At 25.2% G+C, this 10,841-nt stretch overlaps 1 protein-coding gene across 1 annotated transcript in view; it reads left to right on the top strand.

Annotated features, from left to right (window-relative positions):
* Window positions 1-1,093: 1,093 nt before the first annotated feature.
* Window positions 1,094-10,841, top strand: part of LOC129984475 (lysosomal alpha-glucosidase-like) — a 32,371-nt gene continuing 22,623 nt past the window's right edge. Inside the window, exons 1-6 of the mRNA XM_056094360.1 lie at window positions 1,094-1,888; window positions 2,768-2,913; window positions 4,145-4,310; window positions 5,801-5,897; window positions 9,199-9,437; window positions 10,558-10,689. Of these exons, the coding sequence (XP_055950335.1) occupies window positions 1,379-1,888; window positions 2,768-2,913; window positions 4,145-4,310; window positions 5,801-5,897; window positions 9,199-9,437; window positions 10,558-10,689 (1,290 nt within the window). The 5' untranslated portion in view covers window positions 1,094-1,378. The remainder of the gene's footprint in view (window positions 1,889-2,767; window positions 2,914-4,144; window positions 4,311-5,800; window positions 5,898-9,198; window positions 9,438-10,557; window positions 10,690-10,841) is intronic.

The raw sequence follows: 10,841 nt of genomic DNA, 5'->3' as shown, positions 1-10,841 counted from the left end.
ATAAAAAAATGTAGCTAAAGTCATTAACATGTTGAATAATGTTAAGTGTATTAATTCCTGAACTTAAACTGACTAGTAATTGAAAGAGGAATCTCATAATAGGGATTGTCTGCTGCCCCAGAATCCACCTCTGAGCTAAACATAAATCATGCATTGTTGAAATCATGGATTTGACTATTTTTAAAATCTCAGAACATGTGATGAAACGTGGATTTATGGATATCATATTGAAACAAAAGGCAATCACCACAGCTTGGAACCTCTATACGAAGGGCCCTTTGAAGTGGTTTGCGCAATGACAAAATTTTTAAGCTCTTAAGGAAAGGAAAGGAGGTGGCGGTGAATATAAACAGTCTGACACCTGTCTGCATATTGAAAGAATTAGTAGACAGTCCAGCTGTTGTGAGTAGTGAAACTGTATCCTATCAGTCAGAAGCAGTCCCAGTCAAAAACATCCACCAAAAACTTCCAGCTGGAAGATTTAGAGCGCAGACTGAAGAGCAGAGAGCAGTGACTCGCTATGGTCGAAGAGTGAAATTTAATCCTAAGTTCCGTTAAAATCTCGCTGTCGCTGGTGGAGAGGGGGCTACCTGTAGCGTTGGCAACAGGAGCTCAAATTATTCAGCTCTAAATGCATTCCACTTGTGGTGTTGGCAACAACAGCTAAAATATTATTAAGATATTTAAAATAACTGGATGATGGAACATTATGAAGTTGTGTGTTTTTTCTCCTCCGTCTAATATTCGTCAGCGAAAAGAAAATAACTTTCTTAGTCTTTGTCTATGCCTCGCATGCATTTGTCCGATGCTGGTGTCTTAAAAGAATAAATAAATAAAGCTAAAAGACCTTCTATCGCATGTATTTATTTCAAACAAGACTCCGCCGGAATCACAGCTATTTCTGATAACAAAATTTAACAAGTAGGCTGACATTATTATATCAACAGAAATTTGAATTCTTTTTCCATTGCAGCACACTAGTTTGCCCAAAACTTCCTAATTTCTAGATACTAGTAGATCATGACTTGTCCATTGTCACATGACTTCAATTAAAAGGAATTTTCAAAACTGAAATGGCAGCAGGTTTTCAGTATCATGAAAACAAAACAAAACAACGTGACGGAATTTGAACTTTGTAAACAAGTGTAACAAAACCTATAAAAGAAAACTAGACAATAGATTAGAATCATTCTTGTCATTTATCATTTTTGTAACTGTTCGAAATGAATGAGTATGAATGTGAAATTCAATTTGTTGATTAGTATTTTAAGATTTTATTTTTTTAATTGGGCAATATTTTTTATGTAATAATTTTAAATTACATTAATATTAGGGATTTTGCAATTAATTATAAGATACTTACTAGTAAGTTGAAGCAATGAAGGTGCCTAAGAAGGATGATACTTTTGATTTAATATCAGAAAATAGGCGGAGAAATAAAACTTCACCGTTATGGTTATTAGTTATAGTGGGATTTGTCTTGTGTTTTCTTGGTTTCGTTACTTGGGTCCATAGTAATTATTCTATAACTTTCTATCATATTACCGTTAAACGGAGGCCGGATTGTGCACCTGTATGTACTGGAATTCCAGATTTAGAGAGATTTGATTGTCATCCAGATCCAAAGGCTACAGAAGAAAGTTGTCGGCAGAGAGGCTGCTGTTACCGATCATCACAGACTTCTGCTAATGGAAGTTCACTCCATTTAAGTATCCCTTATTGTTTTTATCCTTCAAATTATAATGGATATTCCTTAGATAATATAACACAAGATGGAAGACATATAAGAGCCAATTTAAAAAGATCTTCATCATCTGGCTTTCCAAATGATATTCAGAATTTACGTCTCGTAATTTCATTTATTGATGATTGCACGCTAAGAATTAAGGTGCGTATATTTTTTGAATAAATTATTTCTTTCTCTTTCTTTGTTACTTATAATGTCTTTAAGTTGATTAATAAAGATAATTATGTGATTTGGCAGAGATTTTAAACACTTAAAATGCTTTTAAAAAATTGAAAACTTAAAATTTTTATTCTTTTTTTCTTTTAACTTATTATGTAGAATTCTGCAAAGTACTTATCAAAAGTTCATATTACATATTTATTTTTTATGTGCATTTCACTTTTTTGAGTTGTATAAAAATACATTTTTGTCATTAAAAGCTTATTGTTTGGTGTTTTATGATATAAATATGATATTCAAATCCAGTAATCTTTCATTCAATTATGAATAATTAACTATGAATGTCATTTAAAATAAGATTCTGTTTTAAAAGGTGTTCATTATTACTGAGATACAAAAATTACATCTGAATTCAATTTTAATGCATTTTTTCTATATGCATATATAAAAATGTATGCGTGATGTAAAAAATATTTTCATAAATGGATTTAAAAAAACATTTTTAAGCTAAAAATGTTCTATTTTTTCCAATTTTTATTTCACTGAAGATAATATATAAACACTCATTTTAAACTATTTTTTGTTTAAAGTTTAATCTTTTATAAATAAACAATTTTAATAAAAAAAATTTTTAGAAAATTTGGAAAATCTAATTTTTTTTTATTACAAGATGAAAAGTCAAAATCAGTAATCTTAAATAATAGGGTTCTTTAACTTGATAAATTAAAAGAAAATCATATAAATTAATAAAGTGTTACAATTTCAACTGTCAACTTATATCTAGATACAGTAAATTTTTTTAAATTTAATTTAGATTCTTTGACTATGAGTCTGACAACTTTTAATACCTTTTATTTTTAGATAACTGACGCCAATGCTGATCGTTTTGAAGTTCCAATACCACTCAATGATGCATTAAAAAACTTAGATAAACCTTGTTATGATGTAAAAATTGATTCAAAAACAGGGCATCTTATTATTTCTCGAAAAGCAACTGGTACTATCATGTAAGAAATTTTTATTTATTTTATGCATCAATATAATAAAATTGCAATTATTATTATTATTATTGGGGGGGGGGCTTGATTAATAATAAAAGAGAAGGATTTAAGGTGTGGCTATGTTTGCATGTGTATCCGTCCGTTGATACTTAATAGTGTAGACTGAGCTACTGATATAAGTTATTTGCACCTCAGAACAATTTTTTAAAATTTTAATTAATTAAAGATTAGATGTGATTTAAGCATTTCTTTCTTCCTTTATTTTTTTCAGGATAACTTCTAATGAATTTCCTTAACTTGTTTATTTTTGCATAAAAATGCTATTTTAAAATACAAAAAATTATCTTTTTAATAGAGTTTAGTTTTTTCACTATTGTATAATTTTTCTCTCTTAATTTTGGTACTTTTTAAGATTTTTTTTTCTTTCTTTTTGCATAACTTTAATAGTTATAATAATAACTGTTAAAACTATGCAAAATTTTAACTTTTCTTATAATTTAAGCTATTTTAATTGTTTCTTTAAAATTTAACATTGTGTATTTTTTCCCAATTGTTCTAAACTACCAAGTTATGTTTGTATTTTCTTATTCTTTAATATTGCTATTATGAATTTGGGCTTTCTAATTTTTTTAAGGGGGTGGATTTTTTGAGGGGATGGAGATTCAAACAAAGTCCACTAAGACCTAAGTATCTTAAGAATTTAATATGGTATATTAAATAATTGAATTTCTTTAATTTTTCATCAACATGTTTCAATCCAACATCTGCCATGTTCACATTATATTTTAAATTTGCTACTTCAATTTTATTTTAGAATTAACTGCACATAAAGAATAAGAAAGTGAAGTTGAAACAGCATGTAAGATAACATGCAGCTCGAAATTTAATTTTGTAAGCATTTGGAATTTTCATGCAATTTTGAAATGTGATTTGACTTCAATTAGAAAGTTCATACACACAGAGCTTATCAAATGAAATGCTACTAAAATAACAATCTTTAAATTTTTGGTGCAGTTGAAGTTTTAAAATACTTTGCTAAAAGAACCATGAATACTAAATTATGTATAAGAATTCATTTAAATCAAATTCAAAGAATATTCTGGCAAAGCCGTTGTTTACCAAAGCTACTTGCTATAATAAATAAAGGCAATGCTGTATATATCTTGTAAATAATTTCTATATAAATTGCTTAACAGTTTTATAAATTAATTATGTCCTGCGTGTTATTTTTTTATAGTTTCAAGACAAATTTGTCACAGCTTGTTTACTCTGATCAATTGTTGCAACTATCTTCATATCTACCAAGTAGATACATTTATGGTATTGGGGAAAGTTATGGAAGCTTCTTGAGAAATGTAAATTGGACAAGATTTACTCTTTTAAATTCTGATCGTGGCCCTTTGGTAAGAATTCTGTTTATGATTCATTTCATTTACTAAAGATATTCATAAACATAATTTTCATTATTTTTGAGGAAATATTTTTAAAAGATACTTGATACATTTGAAATAAAGGTAGCTATGAATCTGAATATATATATTGAATTGCTGAGCATTGCTCATGTATTAAAAGTTTCCTTTAAAAAATTAAGACAAAGTCTAACTATTTTCACAATGGTTAATCTTATTAATTTTCTTTTTTATATTTACTGTATTTATTGCACTGAAATATGATAGTTTAGGAACTACAGAAAGTTTATAAAAATTAATTTATATTAAAAATAGATTTTCATTATTTATTAAATGCTAGCAAAAGTCCCATTTGCTTATTTTTCACTTAGTTTAAGTTTGTAATTAATTTTCATTATAATCAATCATCTTGAAAAAAAAAAGAGGCTGACATTGGTGCAAATATGGAATACTTTGTAAATATTATAATTTTAAATAAAATATCTTCGCAATTAATAAATATTTAAATAAATATTTTTAGTTTATATTTGAGAACATGTTTTATTATTTACAAGACTAATAACTTAAAAACTCCTTAAAGACATTTTAAACTTAACATTTTAATTATTGATTAAAAAAATGTAGAAGTCTGGTTCTTTCAATAATACAATACCATATTAGTAACCATGTGAATGGTTATAAATAAATAGTCTAGTATGAATACTATTCAGTAAAGCAGCTTTATAAATAATTTTTTTTCTTATTAATTATTCAGTTTTTTTTTTTTTTTTTAATATGCATACATATATTTTCCAGATGTAATTTTTTTTTGTCTTTATAAAAGGAATATAAAGAATTGAATGAAAATTATATATATGCAATTAATAAAATGATTTTATTACCTAACTTGAAATGTTTAAGATATTCTATTATCTATATAAGTCTGTAATTTTTTTTTAAAAAAAAATCTCTTAAAGGCATATGGCTAAATTATGACAAAGATTGTTACATAGTGAATTTAGGTATTTAATATTATTAATATTTTATTATTTATTAATTTGAAGTCTTTTAATTTTGATTTTAATTAAAATGAGTCAGCATAGCTAGCGTATGAAAAAGTATGTCATCATTTCTATTGAATTCCAAATATGAATCGCATATATACTTTCAGCTTAATATTTCTTTTGCAATTTTAATTGTTTGTTAGGGCTTGATACTTTAGGTGTTTTTGTTGTATATATATTGTTATTAAAATTACAAACAATTCTGTTATTGCCATTGTTGTTTTAATATTTAGAATATTATTTTAATATGATTATTATTCACATATTATTTCTTATTTTCAAATTTATTATTATTTTTTGTTGCAAAATTATTTCTATTTTTCATCCCTAATACTGGTATTTTTTATATTATTATATTTTTAATTCAAGGAAATTGTGTAATTTTGCAATAAATTTATTGATAATATATGTATTCATAATGGAAACTGATCATATTTCTAGCCCAATTATCCTCTTTATGGAAGTCATCCATTTTATTTATCTTTAGAAGAAGATGGAAAAGCAAATGGTGTTTTCTTGTTCAATAGTAATGCAATGGGTAAGATTGTAAGTTTAATTGAAAATATTTTTTCCAAATGGTTAATGACTACATGAAATGATTAAATTCTTTTGTAAAGCCATAAAACAAAGCAAGTTATTCTTTTCTTATCTTCAGATAAGTTTTATCTCTTATTGTTTTTCTAGTTTATAGATTGTTCCGGTTCTTTTATTATCACTGATAAATGATAAAGGAAAGTATGATTTGGAAAAGTGAATGTAATTCTCTGAGATGAAATTCGATGGAAAAAATGAGCTTGTCACTTTAATTTCCAAAAACATTAAGTTTATAGTAAAATACTTATTCATTACATTTCTAACTATGCCTTTTCTTAAATGAAAATTGAAAGTTAACTTTTAGCGAAAATCTGTAATTAGACCTTTATTAAAATATATGATAATAAGTAAAATTTAGCCTTCTAAAATTATATATATATATATATATATATTATTTCTCAGATTAAATATCAAGTATCTTCTGGTTTCTAAAATTATTTCAGTGAATTATTAAGAAACTTATTTCATGTGTTTTATCTTTATGAATAAAAAGATCTAAAATGTGATGAAGTTTTATTCAGAAATTGGTCTAAAATATTTCACTATAAACAGAATATAAAAAGAAAATTGCATCATTTTGCATACATTATATATATATTTTTTTTGTTTATTTTATAAGCTTTTTCAATTCTAAAGAAATTTTTTAAATGAAACTGAATATAAATTATCTTGTGCAAGGAAAATAAGAACAGAACTGTATAAAGTATTTTAGAAAATTGATGTTAGTACCAATAGTGATAGTGATTCTATTAGAAAATACATTATAAATTTCAAAATAATGCTACTTTAATATTTAGTCTAAAGTATAATTTATTCAGATTTCACCCTTTGAAATTTTTTAATATAATTTTTCATTATCTAAATTCTGATTTAGGTGGTAAAAACTTAACTTCCATTAAAAAAAGAGAAAAATGGTTTTGATGTATACATTTCATATTAATATTTTCAAATTGTAAATATATTTTTAAGCAAATGTAAAAAATGAATTATTAATGAGATTTGAAAAGCATAGGAGGAAAAAAGCTGTTGATTTATAAATTGGCTTCAACAAAAATAAATCAAAGAGATAAATAATGGCATTATTACCAGTATAAATAAAAAAAAAATTACTATAGATCTGTTTAAATCTGCAGGATTTATTATTAATTTGCATTTCCATTCAGTGAACAAATTTCAATATTTTGAAGTCATGGTAAATGAATATTGCTGAATGAATGAATGGTCATGGTATGTTGAAGTCATGGTACATTCTATTTTAATAAATTTGTTAATTTAGTTCCATATTTTTAACTTAAGCACCATGATAATGATTAATTTTAGATTTTTTTTTTATTTCTACATATTTGCAAAAAAATATTTTTTTTTATTGATTACTAGTCACCTTTGGTGACCAGCCGAATAGCCAGGGATTCAATTTCAGTTAAATCACATAGGCATAATTTTATGTTCATGGCTTTGTTAAATTATTAGGTATTGTCATATTTTCTATTTATTGTGTGTATAAACATTTTTAATGGGAACCAGTTCTATGACAACATAGCACTATTAAAAATATAAATACTTGATTCATCTACTTTCTATCATTTGTCACATAATAATTTCATTGAATTTTTTTTCACTTTATAAGAAAAAAAATTTGCTACAAAAGGTATCTTTTTTCTTTAGCTTTCAACAATGAGAAAAAAAATTATATAATTAAATATTTAATAAAGCAATAAAAATGGTTTCAATTTTAGGCCAACAATATAATCTATTATTGAAAATTAAGTATATAATATATATTACCATTAAAAAGACAATTTTTTGAAAACTTTTAAACAGTATAAATTTTTTTCTCCGCAATGGTATTTTGTATATTTTAGAAGTTATCATGGAAAATTGCCAAAATCCAGCCTATTTTTATTAACAAAAAAAAAAAAAAAAAAAAAAAATTTAAATTGTCCTAAGTATATCCTCACCATTCTAGGTATACATATGCCAAATTTGGTAGCTACATATAAACTAGGCTGGCCTGTATAGTGCTAACACACATAGACACACACATTCAATTTTATTAGCAGTAGAAATTATTAGAGATAGAGAAGATTTATGTTTCTGTGCCATTCATGTATGTACTTAATATTATTTAAGCAGATATTTCATGTTTATAAATAGTGAAAGTAATGCAACATATAGAAATCCGATTAATTGTAACTTGACAAAACATTATTATTATCTTAATATTTTATAATTCATAGAGTTTTTATTGTTACAGTATTATTATTGTAGAGTATTTATTTGGAAATCAGGATAATAATAGTATTTTGATTTGTGTGTGTCTCGCTTTCTTTCAAGTCAGTGCCCTTAATAACTGTCTACTAGACAATCCGCTATTGCTTCGATTTGTAAAAGTTGTCTCTTGCGATATACACTGTTTTTTAATAATTTGATAAATTAAAACCTTGTATTTAATGTGCATGCTATATTTGTATATTGCATTTGTATATTGTGCATAAAAAAGTAGATTATCATTAGAATTTTTTATCTTTATCATTGTTTTAGAAATGTGGAACAATATTAAAATTCTGTAATTCTTTTGTATAATTAAATAGAAAGATGACTTTGTGGAGGAAATATGGAAAGGAAACAGTATTTTCATTTGTTGCAAGAACAAAATTTATTGGCTGCATATTTTACTATGTAACTCACAATGTAATTCTGCAGTCATCAGATAATACATACTTAGGATAAGAAAATTGGTAGAACTACAGCTTTAAAACAATAAATATTTTTTTCTATTAATACCTGCAGTTGCCTTGCAAAGAACTAAAATTTATCTGGCTACTGTTTGACTGGAGTTTTTGTGTGCAGTTAATAATATCTCTGTTGCTTTTAATCTGTTATACCATCAAATATGGTACTTCCTGCTCTGAAAAGTGTAGTTCCTCATCTGATGCGATCCTGAATGGAGGGCAATACAATAGACATTTGTGAGTCCAGTGTAATGGATTGTTCGAACAACCATAAAATCATCTAATTATTTAAATTATAAAGTAAACAAAAAGCTGGTTTTATGTCAAGAAAAAAAATTCTGGTTTCATTCCAATGTTTCTGTACAAAAGAATCTTCATATATTCATTCATTTATATTTGATAGTTGCTTAAATTTTCAAAAATACCTTGTATTAATTTTTATAAATTCTTGAGTAATTGGGGAAAAAAATTTAATACTTGAAATTCCTTGTATTAATTTACTGTATGTTTTAGATATCATTTTACAACCTACTCCTGCAATAACATTCAGACCCATTGGTGGAATTTTGGATTTTTTTATTATGTTGGGACCTTCTCCTGCCAATGTTGTTCAACAATACACCAGTATAGTAGGCCGAACTTTTATGCCACCATATTGGAGCTTAGGATTCCAACTCTGTCGATATGGCTATGGTTCTCTCAATACAACAAAACAAACATTGCAACGTAATCTTGATGCTGGTATTCCTGTAGTAAGTATATTTTAAATCTGAATTATATGAAGACATGAATATATATTTGTGGGGGGGGAGTGTGTCATACAGATATTAATTAGTAATATTTTCATTTATTCATGCCATTAACGATGTTTAATAATCTTTTTGGTAATATTTTTAATAAAAACATTTTGTCCTGTTTCTGAAAGAATTTATTAATGTCATAATAATGTATCATACAAATAGAAATACTGTTTTAATTTACTTTTTTATTATCTAGCTCTCAATAATGTTGTTTAAATTTTGATTGTTATCATTATTATGCTATTGGTGGTAATTATAAATGAAACAAAATTCCATTTTGTAATTTATAAAAAGAGAATGATCTGATTGCCACTAATTCTTTTTCATCATTTAATGTTTGAGAGCATAAAATTGTATCATGAAAATATATAACACCATTATGTATTCAGTTTATGTTTCATTGAGTATTTATTATGTTTTTAGGATTAATGAACACAATATTCTGTCATTAAGTTTATTTTAATTAAAAAAATCTAATGGTTTGATTATCTTAGCTTATTTCTGAATTGATATTACTTTAACAAAATGAATAAAGTGTACTTTAGATTCATATTTTAATCAATTAGTCACTAAAGCATTGATTTAATGCATCTTTATGACAGGTTCTAAATGAAAGATTTGATGGAGTTAACATGTGAAGTTGTTATTTCTGCAGTGTTTTATGGCATCCCTCTAAGACATTTCTATTCTCCCCAAAATTTATTAATGCATTATATTTTAAAAATTGCTCTAAATTGAATTGTTTGTTTCATTAAACTTGCCTTTATTATTTGATTAAGCTTCTAATTTTTTATGCAGTCTTTAAATAAATTATAAAATCACATTATAATTTCAGATGTGTATTGATAAAATATTTAAAACTTATTAATCCATTAAAAATAATCTGAAAAGAAAATCACAAGAAACAGACAATTTTACATTTATATTTTTTAAAGTGCATTTTTCATATTGTAAATTAATTTTGATAAATTTTTAACTTCATTTTCTTATTACTTTGTAAAGATGCTTCTATTACACATTTTTATAATTCCTTTGAATAAAATTTAATGTACTTATTTCTATTTTTATAAAGGATGTTCAATGGAATGATATTGATTACATGGATAAATGGAAAGATTTCACATATGATCAAAAAAACTTTGCTGGATTACCAGAATTTGTTGAAGAATTACATAGTAAAGGAATGCATTATGTACTCATGACTGTAAGCTTCACTTTAAACGTTATTTAGAAATTTTACTTAAATATTTTTGTATTTATCAGCATGCATTTTTATTTACTTTATGTTAAATTTTAATTTATTTTATCTGACATTTTAATACATACTTTTTTGAAACATGTAAAAATATATTAATA

The sequence above is a fragment of the Argiope bruennichi genome, chromosome 9 (assembly GCF_947563725.1).
Source record: "Argiope bruennichi chromosome 9, qqArgBrue1.1, whole genome shotgun sequence".
NCBI classification, from domain to species: Eukaryota; Metazoa; Arthropoda; class Arachnida; order Araneae; family Araneidae; genus Argiope; species Argiope bruennichi.
This window is presented reverse-complemented; position numbering and strand designations above follow the sequence as displayed.